At 33.0% G+C, this 23,470-nt stretch overlaps 1 protein-coding gene across 3 annotated transcripts in view; it reads right to left on the bottom strand.

Moving 5' to 3' along the window:
- The window catches only part of Tinag (tubulointerstitial nephritis antigen), a 75,397-nt gene that overhangs the window by 32,851 nt on the left and 19,076 nt on the right, over positions 1-23,470 (bottom strand). For all 3 annotated transcript variants that reach the window (XM_058573390.1, XM_046426716.2, XM_046426715.2), the window contains exons 4-9: positions 23,296-23,410; positions 13,424-13,547; positions 8,641-8,791; positions 6,303-6,483; positions 4,788-4,833; positions 1,708-1,831 (exon numbers count right to left, since the gene is read on the bottom strand). In XM_058573390.1, coding sequence (XP_058429373.1) covers positions 1,708-1,831; positions 4,788-4,833; positions 6,303-6,483; positions 8,641-8,791; positions 13,424-13,547; positions 23,296-23,410 — 741 coding nt within the window. The remainder of the gene's footprint in view (positions 1-1,707; positions 1,832-4,787; positions 4,834-6,302; positions 6,484-8,640; positions 8,792-13,423; positions 13,548-23,295; positions 23,411-23,470) is intronic.

Below are 23,470 nucleotides of genomic sequence, written 5' to 3'. Positions count from 1 at the left end.
TCAGAATGAGACTGAGAAGGTTCAGTGGGGAAGTGTTTTTTTTTTTTTTTTTTGGGGGGGGGTGAATTGGTTTTATAATGGTCTGTCTTTCAGGCCCTATTTGTGAAATTATTTATCCCTGAGACCCAACCACCAAACAAAATTATAAACTTTGTTTCTTGCCCTTGCATAGGTGAATATATTTTACTTTCAAATTTGATCAGTGCAATTTCCTCAATTCTCATATAAATATTTTTAAAAACCTTATATCAAGCTAAAGATGATCTTACCCTCTCTTGTTACTTAATAACTAACATTTGTAACTCCATTAAAAATTTTCTCCCTTGATCATAATACACTTCAGAATTGCACCTTCTCCTTGATTATGTCGGATATAAGAATTTACTCCAATAATATATTTCAAAGGGAAATACATTCCCTTGTCCTTAGAACAGATTCTTAAGAACATATTCACAAATGGGAAGCAGGAGATGATCATCTTTCCTAGAATATTGAGTTTGGCTTCCATGGTCTTCTTTTTTAATTTGTTCTTAGATATACATGATAGTAGAGTATATTTTCTTGACATAATATATACACAGGGAGAATAACCTATTCTAATTAGGATCCCATTCTTTTGGTTGTACATAATGTGGAGTTTCACTGGTCATGTATTCACATTTGAACATAGGAAAATTATGTCCGATTTATTCCACTCTTTTTAAAATAATGACAAAATAATGGCCAAGTTTGGATAATTTTTCAATTGGTAAAATAATCTCTCTCACAAAGGGGAATTCCAATATCTAAATACATTATGTATTATTATGTTCAGTTTCATTTTCCATAAATGAACCAATAGCTTCCAAATAACAAAGCTTTTAAGAATTTAAGAAGACTTTAAGTAATTAGAGAAATGCAAATCAAAATTACTCTAAGATTTCACCTCACTCCAGTCAGAATGGCAGCTATTATGCATACAAATAACAATAAGTGCTGGCGAGGATGTGGGGGAAAAGATCCATTCATACACTGCTGGTGGGGCTGCAAATTGGTGCAGCCAATATGGAAAGCAATATGGAGATTTCTTGGAAAATGGGAATGGAACCACCATTTGACCCAGCTATCCCTCTCCTCTGTCTATACCCAAAGGAATTAGAAACAACATACTACAGGGACACAGCCACATCAATGTTTATAGCAGCAATATTCACAATAGTTAAACTGTGGAACCAACCTAGATGCCCTTCAATGGATGAATGGATAAAAAAATAATGTGGCATATATACACAATGGAATATTACTCAGCAATAAAAGAGGACAAAATCATGGCATTTGCAGGTAAACGGATGGAGTTAGAGAAGATAATGCTAAGTGAATTTAGCCAATCCCCAAAAAAACAAATGACGAATGTTTTCTCTGATATAAGGAGGCTGATTCATAGTTGGGTAGGAAGGGGGAGCATGGAAGGAATAGACGAACTCTAGATAAGGCAGAGGGGTTGGAGGCGAAGGGAGGGGGTATGGAGTTAGAAATGATAGTGGAATGGGATGAACATTATTATCCAAAGTACATGTATGAAGACACAAATGGTGTGAATATACTTTGTATAAAACCAGAGATATGAAAAAATGTGCTGTATATATGTAATAAGAATTGCAATGCATTATGCTGTCATCTATAAATTTTAAAAAATTAATTAAAAAAAAGAAAAAGGAACTGCCTTACCCAGTAAGTTTGACTGCATGTGTCCGAAATTTTCGATATTTTTCTGATTCTTCATTTGTGCTGGTAACATGTCTATATATCCCTGTCTTATAGTGAAAGAAATCCTCGTGGACTTGCATTATGGCTAAAATAAAACCCAACAGGAGAATGGCAGAGTTTTAAAAAATCATCTTTAAAAGTCTCCAGAAATTCTATCAAAACAATGAATGAATAAATTGCAAGGAGCTAAATCTATGAAGAGATTGTTTAATTCCCTCATCATTTTCTTTTCTACTTAATTGATTGATTATAATACTTTCCTCGTCTCTTATAAAAAACAAATTTTACTTACTTAGAACATTACTTGACTACACATTATACCTTTAAATGCCACTCAAGTCTTAATCAACAAAGGCACTATTACCAGGAATGGAGCCCCTTGCAGGGAAGGGCCACTGCAGTAGATCAATGATTGCTATTTCTAATGTCGTGTTTCACCACAACTTTCTCAAAATCCCAATTAAGCCAGCAGGGAAAGGTGAGTATAGCAAATTGGGCTTAAAGCAATTTTCCTTAACCTTATAAATAAATACAAACCTTTCCTTGCAGAGTTTGAATAAAAGGCAAAACCCTGGCAAAAGAATACTATGACAGGATTTCATCCTCCCTGCTCTACAGAGCTAAGCCAGTGTTGTATTATTTAAAAAGTAGAGCTAATGCTTCCTAAAACTCTCCTTCACGCCCTCACCTGCACTATTTCTTTTCTATATTGTATGCCACTTTGTAGAAGGAATTGGACAGTTCAGGGTGAACACTTTAAAGTTCTTTTCCAAAGGATGTGAATTGAAGATTTTCTAATTGGGATTAAATGTGTATAGTCTGATAATGATAAACAGTGTTAGTCTATCTTAGTTTGACATGGATTATATAAAAAAAAGGACTAATTTCACTAGCACTTGGTAGATACTAAAATTAAATTAATATTCCAAAGTCAAATATAACTTTTTAAGTTTTCCACTTTTTATTTCATTTTTTAAAGTTACATGTTTTTTTTTCTGATGCTGTTCAAATAGTCTCAAAAGAGGTTAGGCCTTTTTTATCTACTATAAAACACATTCCCATAGGATTTAAAGAATTTATATAACTGTACTCCATGCAGATTTCTACTTTTGTTCTCTTTTCATCACCTATACTTATTTTCAATTGTACAATTTTAGAAGCATGAACAGTTTTATTTATTCAACATTCTATTCTTTTGACAATCTTTTGTACTGAGATGGGGGAAATGCTGAATGTTAAACCAGGCAACAATGAGCATACAATCACATTGCATCTACAGCAAGAGCCAAACAGCTTTCTATCCATTCATAAAAATGTGAAGATATTGCTAGTGATTTTTCTTCTCCATAGAACCATTGATTCCTTTAATTCTTATGATTTAGTTCTGCCATAAGCATTATGAATAAAATATATCCTCCATTGCTGAAAAACACTGCTAACTAAAGAACAAGATGAGAAACTATCATAATCAATGCAAAGATGACATTGCCTTCAATTTCTGACACCAAACCAGAGTTGATGAATCCACAAGCACATAAATATATAAACTACTGCAGTGCAGTTCTAATCTTGGAAAGCTGCAGTAAACTCATTGTACAAAACTATAACATTCATGCATGAAGAGAAGAAGGAGCTGTCTTGATTATTGCTGTCTTGCCCCTGGCTTGAGTTGGCAAGAAACAGGTTCTCAACAAACATTTTCTGTGTTCAATAATTCACATTTTTATTTTATTGGTTTGAATTTTTTATCTTTATTTTTGATTGATTATGTGAAATTTATGCATATGGTAATAAGGCAAGCCTAAGGTGTTCTCAACTTTAAATAATTATGATTCAAATTTCTCTTGAGTCATTAAAAATAGAGAAAGAAACCCTTCAAACAGCAAAACAATGATATAAATATTTAAAAGGGTTAGGTAAATGGCCAAAAATAATTTAAGTGGCAAATGTCAAAGTTGGACCTTTAAAAGTTAATCTAGTGTTCAAAAGTCTTGGATCCTTCAAGTTTCCCACTCTTACAACAGCCAATGATTTATACAGCTGTAAAGGAGAAAGAAGCTTCTCATGTTTTTTCAGATTTTGTGTAAGGTTCCAGGATTTCTTAAATTCACAACATGTTTAGTGTGTTTTGTTTTCTCCGTAAAACATAATTTCAGCACAATTAGAAACATCCATGATCTTTTTCTGTATGCTGAACTAATCAAATCAGCATTCAGGCAAAAAGAAAATCTTCCCAACAGTTTCTTAAGTATATATCAAATATTTTAAATTTAATTTTTTAACTTTTTTATTCCAATGCACTGATAAATAATTGGGCTTTTTGGTGTTCACAACCTGAATTCCACTTTATGCCTCATTGAATTTTTTTCTTCCATGCACTTCAAGACTATGTTTGTTTAGAGAGGGAATATATTCTGTGTATTTTTCCTTCTCCACGTCAATGTTACAAAATAAAATTCAACAAATAAGCAAAAGTAACTATTATCAGAGATGATATTCTGAAAATCAAAGTCAATATACAGTGAGTCATTACATAATTTTGTTATTAACTGTTAGTTTATCTCAAAGAACACATTTACAAAATTGTCAAGTTTGAGGCCTTTTGTAAGACACAAAAATCATATTGGCTTACTTGATTTCCCTTGAACTAATACAAAAGAAATGTATCTAGTTTTGTTTCTATTACTAATCCTCATTTTTTTCCAATCTGTTACCTAAGGTGAAGGTGACAATATCTAACATTATGTATGACTCTTACATATGATTAAAGGGAGGAAAGTGAGCTTGTTGTGAATTAATCACTTGGCATTTCATGTTTGAATGTCTGTTAGTCCATGATCACTTGAAAATACTCAGCACTTTTATGAAATTAATCACTAATATTTAAGAGTTCAATATAGAAGTGAGTCTATCTCTTAAAGTAAAATGGCAGATAATTAAGTGATTAGCTAAGCAATTCTCATAACTGAACTGATTTTAGAATTATTAAACGCTTATGAAGATTCTTAAAGCAATTTTTATTAAATATCATGCAAGTTTACCTTGAACTGGTCCATTTTGCATGATTTCCATCATTATCTCAGTTTCCTGGAGTGGGAAATATCAATGAGTATCATCATCATTATCAAAAATACTACACCTACAGTTTGACAGCTGTAGTACAATTTAGGTGTTATGTAATCCGAAATTATTTGATCACTTGCAGTTTATTTACTCTTAATCATAGTTTGAAATACACATGAAATATAACATTGATGAAATTGCTAAAGATGTCCTCATTTTTTGTTGAGTTTTATCACTAAATGATAATTTTGGAGTGGAGAGAAAGTGTATTAACTTTTTATTGTGACAAACAAAAAATATCAAAGCTAAGTTAAAGCCATGATCAATCAGTGGAGATCACAACAGCTATCTCAGATGTTTAGTGAGGTCCCTCTACAGCTTCAGTACAAATATTTCTGTGTTGCCACCCAATGTACCCTCAGTAGGGAGGCAGGGAATTTCCTCCCTCCCTGTTTCTGTCCCTCCCTCCCTCCCTCCCTTCTGTATATATTGAGCACAAAGTACAGTCTAGAAACTATGATAGAAACAAACACTGACTATGCACCCATCCTCAAGATATTTATATCTCAGTGGTGTAAACAGACATTCATACAACTAATTTCACTATTATATAATAAGTTATATTATCGAGAGAAGCATAGATTGTTATGGCTACAAACCACAAAAGGAAATTAATCCCACTTAGAAGTCCAGTAAAACTTAAAAAATGATGAAATTTTGCTCTAGACTTTGACATTTGTGTAACATTTCACCAGATGGAACAGTGGGTTAACACCTTGGATCAGAGAAATTATCACCTAGCTAAGTACACATGCATGGATGAGTGTGATATATCTGGAGAAAAGAGACAGATACATCAGAAGCATTGTGTGCAGGTGCACAGGGCAAATGCTGGCAGGACATGAATCTATAAAAATAGTAGAATAGACTCAATTCATAGAAGACCTGTTTACCATGGTAAAAATACTGGACTGTATTTTGGAGATTACTGTGAGTCACTGAGGAGTCAGATATTTTGGAGTTAAGAAGACCAGGTGACACTGCTATCATGGAATAAAACTTGCCTAGGATTTTAACATGACAAACTGGAATCTAAGACTATTTCCTATTGTGAATATGCTCACTTCCATTATCTTGGGGAGTAAAGGATTGATAAATTTAGCACCACCACAAAAAATTCAGTGAAAGCAGGTTTGACTTAGCTTTACTTATCAAGTTTGTATACACACACACACACACACACACACACACTATAAAACATAATTTAAGAACTTTATTTTCCTGGTCATATTGTAAATTAAGCCCATTTTTGACACTAATATTAGGAAAAAATAGAAACTGTACTCAAAGTCTTTAATGGACACTGTAAGAAAAAAATCTGAAAATATAATATTTTATTTTTAATAGTTTTAAAGTTTTTAAATAGTATTAACAACAGAGCTATATATGTTTGAGGATGTTGGCCATTATTAGTTCTTGCTATTTAGACTTACATTGGAAGACACTCTGTAGGCAGGAGAGCATTGGTAAATCCTGTTAGACTTCTCTATGCTGTTGGGACATGGCTTGGTGGCATGCCTTTTTCCGCGCCCATCAGACCTACTAGCCATGGCACAGATATTATTGGTGTTATTTTGGTCCTTAAAAAGTGGATAGCAGGCATGAGATACCAGTCTATGAGAAATAAGCAAAAAACAAAGGTAGTATTTAGGGAAATGCCATAATATTCTGTCTATGTTCAATCTTGCTGAACTAAACATTCATAAATTTTGCTGGTTACCTACATGCATAATTTTAAAAATATCAACTGACTCCAACAAAGCAACTCAATGACATTGCATTGCTCTCTACCCCTGTATTATTTGTTCATTATTATTTTTGAAATTTTACTTCAATCCTTTTCTAATAAATAATTCTATCTTCAATATAGGATTACCTGAGGATGAAAAGTAGCCATTTATAAAGCTGCTAGTAATATTAAAATATAGATTATAATTATGTATAATAATGTAGAAGAGTCTAATTAGATATGAAAAAATAATCACTTTGGTTATTTACAGATAAATTATGTACATTTAAGAATTAAGGGTTTTTTTATGGTTTGTTGATATTTTATTTAAGTTACAGATACTATCTTTCATAAGACTTTAATGATTATATATCTGTAGTTCATGATACTTTGGGGAAATAGTATAACAATTATATAACATTTAAAGTAGAAACTTATGAGATAAACACGATGCACAAAAAATTTTTTAAATATTTTGATTTCTGATTTTGAAAGTGAACTTAGCAAAGTGCAAATTATTTGATTCCAAATATAATATAATCCTATTGAATACAAAGGTCGATAGTAAGGGAACTGAAATTACATAACTGATTTTATATATATTTAATGCTGAAATGACCATTAAAAATCCACTAAAATTGGTTCAAAAAAATGTGACAGTGTCCAACAGAGTATGAAAATCTCAGCAAGAAACATGATGAAAACAAAGCATAAAATATGCCACATTTACATTTATATTAAATGCTGAGTGGTATAGACTGAATTGTGTGAATCTAAAATTAATATGTTGAAGTTGTAAGGCCCATGTGATGGCATTTGGTGTTGCCCCTTTGAGACATAATTAATTCAAATGAGAGCCTAAGTGTGGGACCCTCATGGATGGGATTCTGTGCCCTTATAAGAAAAAGGAAATAACCAGAGCTCTTTCACCACCATGTGAAGACACTTCAAGAAAGTGAACAACTGCAAGCCAGGAAGAGAATCTCTGCCTTGTACTGAATAATCCAGCACTTTGACCTTGGACCTTGCAGTCTCTGAGACAAAATAATCCCTGTTTAAGTCACCAGACTCTGACATGTGGTTATGAGGGCACAAGCAGACTAATACAATGAGATTTAATTTGATCTCAATAATAATTTATATTTTGAAACTCCTGAAAAACTTTTATCTTTATCATAGCATAAAACAGAAGCCAGTCAAACTCTACTACACCAGGAAAATTTCAGCCCAAGCTGCCCATTCAAATCACCATTTTATTAGGCAAAATACATGAAAAAAAATGTTAACAATTTAATGCTACCTATCAATATCTGACACTTTCCCTCTTTCATAACATCTAACTGTTGTATGACAAGTTAAGGCCACTGACTGGATGGTGAAAGAATGGGAGTCACTCCACATTCTACTAGTTGTCAGGTGCAGTCCTTAGCCAAATAATCAGCTCTGAAGCATATCAGCTCTCCAGTAGCCACATGGTGCTGTGCTGGTGTCAGCTGTGAGAGTAAGGATTTGCAACCTGAGAATTTTCACCAACTAGGATGAACATAGTAATGGCACTGATGAGCTGAAGCAACTCTAAGTTACTTTTTTTGTGTTATTCTTCTGAGATTTTTAATCTAATTTTTCCTCCAATTTTATCTCTATTCATCGACCTAGCTAACTAAAAGGCACAACTGAGGAATCAGCAACATTGATTACTGCAGTCCCTCTGAAGGAACTCACGGGAACCACTTGGTGCAGAGCAGCAAGAAGAAAAAGCTTGTTTGAGTCGTCAAAAGAAAAATTTATGTTAATTTAGATAAAAATGTACACATTCTTTAATAACTATTTCCAATAGCTTCTTATCTCAGAAGATACCACATATAGTATATATCTAAAAGTAAAATTTATTTGTGTGTATACATATATATATATATATATATATATTAGATTTTTTTTCTTTTTTGTTTTTGTAAAAAAAACATCTCAAAATATTTTTCCTTATTGTCACTTGAGACAACGTTCATAAAAATCTTAGAAACATGTGTTGGGCAGCTATTTACCCACGTTTTCTCAGGTACCACCAGGCCCTGTCAATGCTTCCACTGTTGCATCCATGACGGTTCTTAGGACAGCACGAGATCAAATTCTGAGGGGACAGATTGGCTGTGTATCGACCCTTAGACTGAATTGCTATTCGGTCAGCTGCCACACCTGTTTCAAATAGAATACTGATTAATACTCAAATGATACACAACATGATGTTTCTAGTAATTCACATATCGTTTTCTGTTGGAACCTTAGTTTTCAAAATTGTACATTATTTGAGATTAAGAACAAATGTCATTAATAGATCTATGTATTTCAGTCAGTTCAACAACAACATAATTTCAGTCATGATGTTTGTATTCTATTGATATTACTCCTTTAACTTAGGAAACTGAAAGCTTTGCTAACTTGTTCCTTTCATGTTCTGTATACTTTTGAACCTGTCATTAAGGAATCTGTCAAGTGGCAGTTTTCTTGAGGCCAATATGTTACTTATACTTCTATCTCTGACATGGTATCTTGCATGTAATTATGGTTAAATACATTTTTAAATGAATATAAGTAAATTGGAGAAATTAAGAAAATGGATTGTAAAAATATTAACTGAAAATTCACCCATGTTAATTTGATATATTGGAGTAAATTGAATCCTTCCTTTTTAAATTGATATCTAATTTAACTACCCAGGAGCACATACTTCAGCTAATTCAAACTATTATAAATTTATCTAATACCTTAAAGCTACATAGCACACTTTTATGCTTGTAATATGTTGAAAATAATTATCTTAATCTTATTTCAGTAAACATAGACTTCACTTTTATATACAAAGTGAGTATGTTTTTAGCTAAATATACTTAAAACTATCATTAACTCTTATAATTAATTAATATTACTAGTCAGTGACACACAATAATATAGTTACAGTAATTATGTATATTATATATGATACTACATTGTTGGGACCTCTGCTGACCACGGAAGTGCAATAGCTGGGGAAAGAAATCCCCAGTCTTGTGATTCTGATTTTGTGATTCTCCATGTATGTGACAGTTAGAGCTTGAGAAATGGCTTCCATATACATGCCTGAATGGCCCCAAGATATGGCTTCCGCAAACACAAAGAATAACTCCCCAGCAACGGGACACACATACCTAATGGGGTATTGTTTCTGTAACTAGGGTAACGGGGCTCTTTTTCTGCAACTAGGGTAACAGGGCTCTGTTTCTGTAACTGGGGTGCCTAGGCTACCCCAACCTGGGGGACACTCCGATCTCTGATTGGCCCCTGCCTTTGTCCCTCCCTTCTCCTCTCTCTATATAAGTCCTCTCCTTCCACAATAAACTGAGTTGCTGCTCCATCTCAGCTGACTCAACTCCCAACTCGGTGTGATTTTTGCCAGGCTGGGTGGCGGCCGGGTCGCAACACTTACCCTCTCGCTCAGCCCGGAGACACTCACTAGCTGGTCTAGTGATGCTCCTCAACCTCTGTCAGAGGGTGGTCCAACACTACATATACTTAGTGATATGTATTATATAATTTATAATACAGTTTTAACTAATATTAATATCATTGTTAATAACATTAATTAATGTTACTAGTTATATTGAGAACCACAGTAATCATTTATGATTGACTATTCTATTTAAATAATTCCTTGGCATTGTAGTAGCCATAAGTTCATCCCTCCCTCAATACACTTACTGAGCACTACTAGGTCAAAAGCATGGTAGCTTTAAAAATTACAATAATGAGCAAGAATTAAAAATATATATAATTCTGCCTTCATAGAATAATAGACTAGAAAAACTAACCTACTAGTAGCAGAAATCTACATATCGTCATTTTGAACATGATTTCATGATATTGTAAATGATGAGACCATGAAAAAATTAGGGTGAGTAGTATTTTAAAAACAGATTTTTTTGTTGTTGGATAACTATAACAGTATCATTTTTGATGTTTACTATCAAGCTAACCCTTACTCACTCTTAGTTAAAGCCAACAGATAGCTTTTTTCTTTTTTTTTTTTTGTATTCTTTTTTTTTCTCAGGGGAAGTCAATTTTCTTTCCATCAGAATTATGTGTGGGGGCTGGGATTGTGGCTCAGCAGTAGAGTGCTCGCCTAGCACGGGCGTGACCCAGGTTTGATTCTCAGCACCACATAAAAATAAAAAAGGCATTGTGTTGTGTCCATCTACAAAATAAATAAATAAATAAATAAATAAATAGTAAAGATTTTCTCTCTCTCTCTTTCTAAAAAAAAAAAAAGAATTATGTGTGCACTGGAACCCCTCAAAATATTAATTTAAGTTTTTTTCTAAAATAATTCATTTTAAATAATGCATTTACAAATGGATCTCTGTATATGGTACAGCATGTGTACCATTCCATAGTGCAATTGCTAATACAGTTTATATGCTTAATAAGTATTAAATCTATAACCTCCACTTCCTTCTCAATTTCTGTCTATTGAGGATGCTAGGATACATTTCATTAGGAGAAAATGGCACTATACTAATATTTCTGAAATCCTCAAGGGAATAATTCCTTGTATCATAAAAGAAAATAGAAATCCTTTGATGCTTTGACATTCACTATCAGGATTCAGAATCAAATATAATTTTTTAAAATATTAGTGAAATTTAATTTGTTCAAAATACACCTTCATGGTGTCAACAGTAGTCGTGTCTCCTGTCTTGGCTCTAGGTGAGTCACCTAACCTACTGGGCTCTCTTTATAAGATGGGAGGATTGAAAAGGAGGACCTCTAAAATTTACTCAAGCCACATCAGTCTAGATTTCCACTAAAAGGTAAGTGTTTTAAATAATAATGTTATGCAATCTGTTGCTCTATGTTATATAGACATTTCTGGATCTCACTGAAAGTTTCATCCAAATTTACCTGAAATGCTTGGAAAAGGTCAGAAAATTTAAGAATAACTCAGTTTAGTCTATTGCTTTCTGCTCTCTTTTTAAAAATTTTATTGAATGTTACCTCTGAGACACACTATTATTTTCCCTGTTTGTTTTATTCTGTCTCCAAATGTACTCTGTGGCACATATAACTCCCACCATTCCAACACCTTTACCTCTTCAGCTTCTGTCAAATGCTTGAATTTTATTTGGTTACATAACCTTTTCTATATATGTACATCCTTTAAGTTTTTCTTTTATTCCATGTTGTAGCTTTTAGTTTCTCTTTAAAATTTTTTTCTTATTTCAACTTCTACCTCCGGATACAATTTTCTGTATATCTTTAGAACTTAGTTCATTTTTTTAAAATTTAACACACACATACAAATATAATAGATCCAATTTACCATATGTACTACATGAAATACAAAACTGAGTACTCTGAAACCAAAAAATAATTTCAAATAGTCTTTGTGGGAACTATTTGAATTAGGTGGGAGGACAATCTAGACTTGGCCCTGTGCTAAGTCTATCTGTGAAGCTGTGACCTAGAGATACCAAGATAGCCTCCAAATCGGCCTAGCAAGTCTCTCTCAGTTTTCACTGCTAACAACTTTCCTTAAATGTCCAGAAATACTAATCTAGCTTAAATTTAAGGCTAAGTTGTTACATATCACCTTGGAGGTGTAAGTCATTAACCACATGAATATAAGTGGGCAAATGATGTAAATGATTAAATCTCTCCCAACCCATCTGAAACAGGTCTTAGAAAAGTCCCTAACTTGGTAAATACAAACAATAGAGCTCCAGAGAGCATTTACACAGGAGGTCTGGGCAGCAATGTTAAATTAACAGATGCAGCCATTCCAGAGGTGAGCCTGGCCAACACTCCAGTTCTGCTAAAGGCATCTCTGGAGTAACTCACAGATACCATGAAGCAATGACATATAGACAAAGATGTCAGCCTACTTCACAGCTGGCTGCTCCAAGAGCCTATGAATTTACTTTGTAATGTTGTCAGTGCTTTAAATTGTTTTTGAGCACTCTTTTGAAATTATCTATAAACCCTAGAACACAAGATCTTTGATAGTGTCCAGTTCTCATCATGTCAATTTTTTTAAATTGCTGAAATACAATCAGTACTTTTTTGAGGATAATTTTGGACATAAAATCTTAGGGTGAGCCTAAGTAACTTATTTAGTTGACTTGTGAACTTCTATTAAAGTAGCTATAAAAGAAGTATTCTTTACATTTTTGGATCAACATTAATATAAAACTGTAAGTTAATTTTATTTAAACATCAGTTATATCACTTTAGAGTCAGAATTATTTTTATTTCAGATGAGGAAAAACATATTTGATAATTTAATAATAAATAATTTAATTCTAAGCTTTACTTCAGAATAGTCTAATAGCTAAATATATATATATATATATATTTAGCTATATATACATATATATATATATATATGTATATATGCATATTTATATATACATATATGGTGAACTTACTAAAAATATGTAATAATTATGTGAGGGTGTGTATATTCATGTCAGGAGTACAGATAATTCTATGGGTGCAGAGGAACCTTAATACCCTTCTTATTATCTGACTTTAACTCTCAAAAATTGAACAAATTCTGGCAACTTTACTTTGTTGAACTTTAAATTCATTCTGTATCTAAAATTAGATGTTAATGATCAATTTTTAGACTAAAACTTATATTCCTCAGATAGTTTTCTCTTGCCAGAGTATGGTTTTATTTTAATTGACCATATGTTAATATTTAAATATTTTAATTTTAAAACATTTTTAATTACTCTCTCTTAGGCTCTAGAGTGAAAAGGGAGTTTATGAGGAAGTAATTAAAATGACTATTACTTGCTGTGGAAAATGCCCAGGATGCAGCACAATTTTTTTGATCCAATGGCCCATGAGTCCATCCAGGCCACTTATAAGAAGCAATAAAAAATTCTGGAAGATCTGTCTTGGCAGGTAAAGAAGCCTAGAGGAAAGAAAGTCAGATAAATCAGATTTTCTCAAATGCATCCCAACAGCCATTATAAGAAGATATCATGCCTTTTAATAAAGCTTATAATTGACTTTCAATTTTCTTGTATATTCAAGTTTCTGAATAAAGCATAATTATATAGAACTTTTACTTCACTCTGTGTTTAAAAATGGCAATTCAGTGTGTGGAATTATAATACAAAATCACAAGAACAATACATAGAATGCTTTTTCTGAGTTACCATGCAGTGCAAAAATTTCAGCCAAAGTTTCTGTCATCTTGAATCAGAGTTTGTTCATCCATGTGAAAGACCACAAGAGGTTTTCTAAATTTGTCCTCATAAAGAATGTTTTCTTTTCTGTCTCTCCCATTTTGGAGAGTGAGTGTGATTCTGAGGTGAAATTGGCTTTGAGATGATGCACTTATAGCAACTACCTATTAACACACTTGGAGCCCCAAGGAACACATCAATTCTACACCAGTTATTGGGAAACTAAAAGAAAATGAATTGGTTGATGTTTATTAAATTTTTGGAGATTAAAAAGGACATTAAGTGTGTAATAACAAATGTGCAAAAAGTCCATGTTAAAAGCCTGAGTCAATCTTTATTGTTGTCTTTCCAAGACTGCACATTAAATGTTATGAAATTTTTTTCTGTTTATATCTCAAACAAAATCTGTAGCACCATACCATATTCTCTTCTAAACTGTACTAGAGAGTGATGACTTTCACTTCCAAAAAAATCAGAAATCAAACCAAAGGAGGATTTGTTTATTAAATTTTCTTCTTAGGTTACATGTCCACACCCATACACACACACATGTGCTTGCTCATAAATTTTTGAGAGTACTTTAAAATTTTTCAAAGTCTTTTAATATTCATTATTTTTTTATATTCTTAGCAGCCCTATGTGGCATAATTAGAGCAAATATTGTTGACTCTTTTTTGTGGATAAGGTAACTGATTTCTGAAAGCTAAGACATGCTAAGGACTCTAAGCTAAATAAGACTTACTTCTGGAACTAGATCCAGGTTTTAGAGTTCTTAAAATCATTCTCCATTTCTATAATTTTTCTACTTTATCAGAAATACAAAGATATACTACCTTGTAGCAGAAGTAAAATGTCTGTAAAAGATAAAATTTTACCTGTTTAAAAGTTTTCTGATTATAAATTGAACAAGTGAAGCTACTGATCTGATATCTTCCAAGGAATTATTTCTGACAAGTACATAATAGCTTCTAAGTCTAAAGCCAGGAAGATTTAGAATTTACATATCTCTTTAAAAGGTATCCATCCAAAATAATTTATAAATTTTAACATTAACAGGAGCACTCAGTTTTGATTTAGAGAACTATTACCACCTGATAAGAAAGTTATTAAATCTTGAGTCCATTATTAAAAACACTGCTACTTAGATAATGGAATAAAGTGCCAAGAACATCATCGGATCACAGTACAGTCCCTGCATGATAACTTAAAGAGTAGTTTTATAAAAAGACAAGTGTTTGGGATTCTAATGCCATTAGATGGACCATAACACAGAACCTCAAAGTTGGAGGAGAACAAATTTATTGCTCTGAGTAGAGTAGTTTCAGAGATAAAAACTCTGTCTCCAAGGTATCTTTCTAAATGGGGTAGAAATATACATACCTTCCCATTTTTTTTATTATCAACCAATCAGTGTGCATTTAGGCATTTATCATGAAGTTGCCTCAAGTTTCCACAAAAATAAGTGGAGCATCAGTTATTATTTTATTACTTTAGAATTCCAATTTAATAACACCTAGTATATATCCCTTCTGCTCTGCTGAAGCAATAAAGATATGACTATTACTTTATACACATTTCAGTGGCATTAAGTTCTTCAGAATGTGACTTCCACATTCAAAGACTACCACAGTGCTTTGCACATGGGAGACAATAAATCTGATAATAATAATAGGAGATATATATATATATATATATATATATATATATATATATATATATCAGTAAATTTCATCTCTTAAAAATGTATTTTCCCCTGAAGGCACTTTAAGTTAAATTATTATATCAGCATGCATTTGTTGCTTTTATGATTTATTCCTTAAAAATAAAAAGTATGACTGAGTAATCCTTCTTAATAAAATAAGGCATAGAGAAATAACACTCAAAATGACATTTTTATTGAAAATATATTTATGAATCCACTAATCCCAATGAATTCATAAAGTTCATCTATTGAATTTTTAAAGATTTTTACCAATCATTTAATATTGCTTTTTCTAAAAATAAGCCTCTGGGACTTAAGTGGATCAGGCATATATTATCTTGAGATTCTTTTTCTTTTATGATATCAGATAATCTAGTATACTAAACACAGAGAACATTTTATATCCCATTATTCCATACATATTGTAATCCTCTAAAAAATAAGATTGCTTTTATAACTCACAAATAAAGGTAAGCCTTACAAAATAACAACTAAGGAACTGGTAATAGAAATCTGATTTCAATGAATGATAGGTTTTTTTTTTTTTAAGTTTACACAATTTGTATTTTTGTCAAATGATAATTTAATAAAGGAAAAGAATCAAAAGAACCATCTAAGAGTGAAAGAAATTCCAAAATTGGTGTTTCAAATAAAATATCAATTTAATTTTAAGTAAAATTTCCACTCTTCCATGTGAGAATTTTTAATTCTTTATATTGTCATGTTGAAAAAAGTTCAATCATAATTTAATTATATTTTCAAGTATGTATTAGCCAAATTTGTGATTAAACTTAATATTTACCTTGCTTTAATGTTTTTATTTAAAAATAGAATTTAAAGATATTATGGACAAATATGAGAATTAAACACAGTGATAAACAGTGGAGAAATTGTTTCCAATAACTCCCACATCTTATTAAAGTAAAATCTCTGAAGGAGTAATGAGAATGCAATCAGAGAGCAGCTTGAGACAAACTGATCAATTTTCTCAACCACCTCAGAATAAGCTCTGTTCATCCTTACTGTTGAGCCTATACCTACACACAATCCATTATGCGGATTGCCCCCTCCAGCTCTAATTGCATTTTTGTGCCACTTTTATTGGATAATCAGAGACATCTGAGACTGAAATAAAGCAACAGAAAATATAACTCTGTTCTGATTACAGTCTTAGGTCAGTGGCTATGAATATCAAGAATTTTTTCTAAACTATTTGATATTAAAAAAGAAAGGGCTAATTTTCTGGTTGCTAGTGGCTAAATGAAACTCTCGTCTTCAATGATATTTGCCTTCATGCCTTAACATTTAAAGACTTATCCTTTGATATTTCTCTGGTTTCTAATTATAGAGTAATTTTCAATGATCTTGTAAATATCAATACTCAGTGATTGTTCTATGGCAGGTCCTAGCACCTCTTCTAAAGACAGCAAAATGACTGTTTCCCACACCCCTCTGCTATTATTACCATTTTCAAGCTTATGAAAAAGCGTTAAGAAGTTTCTTTAAGAGACGACTGGCTCTTGACTTTCACTGTTTTTTTCTGGGTATTTTGATTTTTGTTAGTGGCAGGAATTTGGGCAGTAGAGATGGACATGGAGCAATTTTGTTGATCCCTCATATGACCTTGGAAATAAAGGCCCTGTGCAATGGAGCAAAAAGAAGAAAGAAGTCTGGACATTCAGCCCCACTGAGTACAATTCCATTGCAGGACAACCCACTTCTAGATTTGCTAGTGAGACATCAATGTCTGCATTGTTTATGTCACTGTCACTTTCAGTTTCTGTCCTCACAGCTGAGCCCAGTCATGACCAGTATAGCACACAGAATTATTAAAGCTACTAGGGTAATGCCATCTTTCATCGACCCCATCACATGATCAAATGTTAAGAAAGAATTCCAATTTCAGAGGTGTTAAAAAGTGAAGAATGCATATATCTGAAAATGGATGAACCACATTTCCTAAAATGAGTTTCTTAGAACACTAGCCCTGAGGGATTTTAACAGGTAATTAAAAATGAAGAAGCTGATTAATCAAACAGTTCTAAGGAACAATTGTTTTTGAAAATTAAATAGATATTTGTCTTCTCTGCAATGTGTTTTTACAAAATGCCAATTTATGTGAGGCTCTAAAAAGTGAAAATAATGTTCATGATTTTTTCCAATACAAAATACTTTATTTCTTTTCAATTCCTATCATTTCTATTGTGAAGCAGATCAAAGCCTCAGTGTTTTGTGTAATAGACTTTGGGAAGAAACAGTATATATGGAAAAGATAGACCCAGGCATGGGAAAGCCAGAGTAGGTACCTGTTAAATCAACACACGAGATCACCTCAGGAATCTACTTTTTATCAGCCCAACGTATTTGTTCATACAGACGAAAAAATAAATTTTCACATTTCTTTTTGAAGATTTGTCCTGCAGTGATCAATTTAGTCCCACTGCGTTGGTCAAGTCGTGTTCAGTTATATCACAGTGCTACTCATCTGACTGTGACTAGTATAGAAAGACAAAACTGAAAGCTGGAAAACCGATTTGAGACACAAGACATTCATTCTGCCACAAGAGCAGGTAAACAGGGAGTGAAGTGGCATGTGTCTTTTCTAAAGGTTACGAAGGGTTTGGGGTTCCACTCTGAGAAGGGGGTTAACAGAAAAGAGACTGGAGAGACATTTAAGTAAATGTTTTGATGATTTTTGAATTTTAAAATCCTTAATTCCATGTCAGTTAAAATAACTGTCATCCTCCTCTGTCCTTGGCTTTTCTCTCAACTACATGAGAAGATTATGAGGTGAGCTAAGTGAACATATATGTAAACAAGGACACTACCAAATCTGCCCATGTCCTCCTCTGCAGCACCAATGCCACTGACTGTATTTTGGAACTCTGAGCCCATATGACTTATATGCATGTATGTGGGAGCCAAAGATCAATTTTATGGGAAAATATGGTTGTTTTTGTCCAATGTTATGTAAAATACATAATTACAGAACTGTATTTTTTACTTTTGTAGTCAATGTTTTCGTTTCTATAGAGGCTTCTATTTACACAGGGTACATATTCTTGGAGTTAAGTTGAAGATATTCATTTGGTCAGTTATTCATAATTAAAATTTGTTTTCAATAACCTAGGATTAGTCAAAACCTAAACTTGGAAAGATTTGACTTTTCCAAAGGTATTTCTCAAGTCTTAGTACTTGCCATCATTGAAATATTTCATAGAGGTAAGGAAAAAATAAATAAATTTCTCCTATTTTAACTAATGACTAGAGAAATAAATCCAATTAATCAACTATGTGTTATCTAGGTAAGGATAAATTATCCAAATGATTCAATGATTTTTAAAAAAATTTCTCACCTAAAAATTGGTGATTTTAAAAGTTATAATAGTTATATATTATATAAATATTATATATTTATTTATTATAAAGTTATTTCATCTTCTAACTGGTACAGAAAAATTATAACATGTTTCTTTATTAATTTATCCAACTAGACTCATTCATATTGAGTGACTGAGAAAACATGTTTTGCTAGTTAACTTAAAAAAATTATAATATTTTTACCTACACCAGTCTTATGTCACATGACATAGTATAGGTCTATAGGTTTAAAATATTATGCCAGTCTTAATTTTAAATCATTCCACCTTAGATATAATACCTAATTATTCTTTCTGAGGAGTCAGCAATAATAAAAAAAAAAACTATTATATTTTTTAAACTGAGCCACATATAAAAGTAACCTTTTAATTTCCACATTTCTGGGTGAAAATAGTCTTTTTTCATTCAAAATATTTTCAATATTTATAATGAAATACAACACAGGGAGGCTTTTCAAAGCTATCTTCCAAATTCAAAAGTACTTGTTTGCTAGTCTGGAAAACAATCATATGCAGAGTTGATTTGATTTGATCTGAGAGTATAACAGAAAAATTTTCAGGTTCATCAGAAATATGTAATCTCCATCAGAACCAATGAATCAATGCCTACATCTCTCTATATGAAATAAAATGCTACAAATGATGAAGGTTTGGATACTTAAATTCTGGAAGAATTGACCTGTTTCAGAATCCTGTGATTCTCTAGAAGTTAATAATACAAGGGAGAGAAACAATGCTTAATTCTAAATAATAACACTTCTTTAACACCTAACAGTATCCTAAGTACTTTGATAAGCACTGCTCACCCAGCATTTCATGAACTCATACAACCCTAAGAGCTAGGTAAGACCACAGTCACCATTTTATGAAGGAAGAGAGAGGCAACAAGTGGAGCAGCCAGAATGAGAACCAAGCATACTGGCTGCACTGAACACACTGCCTCTATGGAGCTTTGTTTTTGCAGTGCTGAGGTTCAAACCCAACCTGAACACATGCTATAGGAGGACAAGTTTATTTTGGCTCATGGTTTCAGAGGTTCAATCTGTCCAATGACTTCATAGCTCCAGGTGGAAGGTGAGGCAGAACATCATGGAAAAAGAGTATGGTGGATGACAGCAGCTCAGGACATGGCAAACAAGAAGCAAAGAGAGAAAGCTCTGTTCACCAGGAACAGAATATAAACACCATAGAAATGTCCTCAGAGACCTACTTCCTCCAGCTGTACCCTACCTGTCTATTAACAGTTATCAGCCATTTAATCCACATCAGTAGTTTAGTCCACTGACTAGGGTACAACTCCCATAATCTAATCATCTCACCTCTGAACATTCTTGCATTGTCTCACAGATGAGCTTTTGGAGGATACCTCATATATAAACCAAACAATTATCATCCAGAAAGGCCTCTCCAAAGTCTCCAAGTTACCTGCTTGCCTCACTATAAACATATTTCTGTTCCTCACTGTAACTAATCATACTCTGCAAAAATGTGTTTTGATTGAACAATTCATATAGGTTAAAAAGAGTTTTCACATTTATACAATCAAGGACATTTTTGCACAACACCTATTAATAGTCCTCTAACTTCAGCACAGTAGACACATTATGGGCAAATAGTGACTTATGCTAAGGAATGAAACCAGCAAACTAGCCAAACTAGGCAGGAAGAGAAGAGCTTTCTCAGGAACAGAAGATAATTCATCACTCACTTTTTCTACCCAGAGAAAAAAAAATATCTTGAGTCAATGAGCATCCTAGCAATGCAGCCAGGAAAAGGGAGAGACCTGGGGGTTTGGGGACAGTGGAATTTCTCAGCAGGCTAGAAATCATACCACTATTGGCAACTGCATAATTCACTATACATATAAATCAGTCCATTCTGTATTGTTGTTTTTATATATTTATTTATTTTTTCTTTTCAATGCCAGGGATTAAATCCAGAGCCTTGCACATGCTAGACAAGAGCTCTTCCACTGAACTACAGCCCCAGCCTGATATTTCTTTTTAGAAGGGGCTGGGGTTGTAGCTCACTGTTCAAGTTCCCACTTAGCATGTTCAAGACCCTGGGTTTAATTCATAGCAACACAAAAATAAACAAACAAACTAACTAACAAAATTGTAAAATGGCGAGAGGTGAGGGAAAATTTCAGTTTCCTGAAGCATTTTCCTTTTCACTGTGGTTGGAGTCTGACATCGTATATTAGGTGTTTTCTATGTAGTCCCCAGGCTCAGAATTAAACCAGTTTTGATCTCTCTGGCTTCCAGCTCAACTCAGATCCTATTGACCCCATATGTTTTTCTAGAAATCCTTGTCATATTTCTGGGAATTTCTTTTATTTGACCAGTTATTAGGACAACTCCAACACTCAGAAACAGTCCATGAGCCACCATGCCCTAGAAATAAGAAGCTGTTTTCTTGCCTGTTTTCATTAGCAGTTAATGGAATTCCCCATATGGCAGGAGTTTCCTTATGGCTTTCCTGGAATTACTTGGCAACCATATGCATTAATTTATACCACTAACAATTTAAATTTTCTTCAAGTATTAGTCATTAAGAATTTTCACTTGTATATCAACACAGAACCTTTTATGCAAATAAATCCCTAGGAGCCAATAAATGATTTAGAATTAGATTTTTTTCTGCTATGGTGAATGGCAACTTGAGAAAGAAATATACTTCATTTTCTCTAGATTATAAATCCTTCCAAGCTACAAAAAATAAAATTTAGAAGAGAAATGTTATGAATAATACTGAGAAAACTCCTTAATAAATGTTTGGTCCAACATGGCCCTCGAAAAAAAGAAAGTGGAAGAATAGACCTTAATAGGTAAGTATTTTCTTTAACAATGCTGCTTCTTTTTTTCCCAGATGGGGACAAAAAAGAGAAAATAAAACTGTTATAATAAAAATGACTCTTTTCCAATTGATCTTTTAATTAGATCACTAAAAAGTCATGAATCTGATGAATCTGAACTATCACGCCAAAGATTTTGTCTTACTGATTGTAGCAAAAGATCCAAAAATATCTTTAAACTGATCATTTCAGAAAATTATCTCTGGTTAGGAGGTTAAAAGGCTTTTTTTTTTTTTTTTTTTTCTGCTTTGAACCTGAATTGGCCAAAGCTAACTGACTCTACTGGAATGCTAAGGACTATTTTGGGGAACAGATCCTTGTAAATGTCCTGGATCTGCAATTTAATTCTGCAATGGCTCTTAGCCTCTCTGACTATCATTGTGACTTAACCTCTCTACATCTTAATTTGCCTGTCTTTAAAATGTGGGTAATGATAGTACTGATGACATCAAGCGGCTGAGGAAATTAAATGAGATAAAGTATAAAAGAGCTTAACACACCACTCAGTAAAAGTCAGTTATTATTATCTTCTCTGAGCTTAATTATAATTTAACAGATCTTGCTACTAGAATTTGAATTGGAACAATAATTCAGGTGATCAGAGCTCTGTAAATTTGAGTTCAGGTGAAATGTTTAATGAGTCACCAGTGGGTTTACAACTCATCCAGCTGCAAACAAAAACCCTGCTGTGTCCAGATGCTGAGAGCGTCTAGGCAACCAGAGCCTGACTTCTTCATTGCAGACTAGAGAAGTTGCACTCAGTGGCCTGAAGTCCCACCCCACCCTGGGCATCAGTGACAGCCTTGGATAAAATCAACATCTCAACTAGAAAGTGCATGTAACGGGTAACACCACACACTGGGGTGTAAAGTAAACTCTGAGTGAGTTTACCTAGAGAAATAGAAATTTCTTTATGCAACTTCTCCATTAGCAGATGATAATACATCTTACAAAGGAAAACAAAAACCAATACAAAGTACAAAGCGTAAGTATATTGGACACTCAGGCAATTTTACAAAGGAGTTTTCCAGGTCACTCTGCAAAAGTGAAGGTATTTTCTTAATGAAAATTTTGAAGATTTTGTTAATCATCATAACAAGCATGTTTAAAGTTGCCAGCATTTATTTCAGTCTTACATGATACTGAGTAGTCCAAGAGGCATCAAAACAGAGTTTAGATAAACTCACAGAATAACTCTGTAGTTAAAAATAAAATAAGGGTGAGGACTTGAGAAAGCACTGACAAGCTGAACAACCTGTCATAAAAAATATGCTTTTCTGTGAAACTATAGGCAACACCCCTTCATTATTAAAGGACATTATGTGTAGTTGAACTTTCAAAGTTCACATGAGACTTTTGTAGGATAAAAAAACCATTTGGGGGAAATATTTTCAAATCGATATAAAGAAATTGTATTTTTGTAACTTCAAAGGCTTACAACTCAATATTTTAGTTACTTTGAATTGCTTTGGACATACATATGAAATACCCTTATGCAAACACATGCACAAATGTGAATCAAGAAAAGCACTTACTGTCATCTCATTCATGCTCAGAAGCATGGGGCTGGGTGGCAAGGTACCAAGGCGAAATTTGAAACCTTCTTCTAAAGTCATTCCCCAGAATTGGCTGTAGTTCTGCGCTGTCCATCTGCCTTACAAACGAAAATATATACACACATACACACAAATGCACTTGCTGATTAAGTAG

The sequence above is a fragment of the Marmota monax genome, unplaced genomic scaffold, assembly GCF_021218885.2.
Source record: "Marmota monax isolate L192 unplaced genomic scaffold, Marmota_monax_Labrador192_F-V1.1 WCK01_AAM20220418_F8-fsc00247, whole genome shotgun sequence".
Lineage (NCBI taxonomy): Eukaryota > Metazoa > Chordata > Mammalia > Rodentia > Sciuridae > Marmota > Marmota monax.
This window is presented reverse-complemented; position numbering and strand designations above follow the sequence as displayed.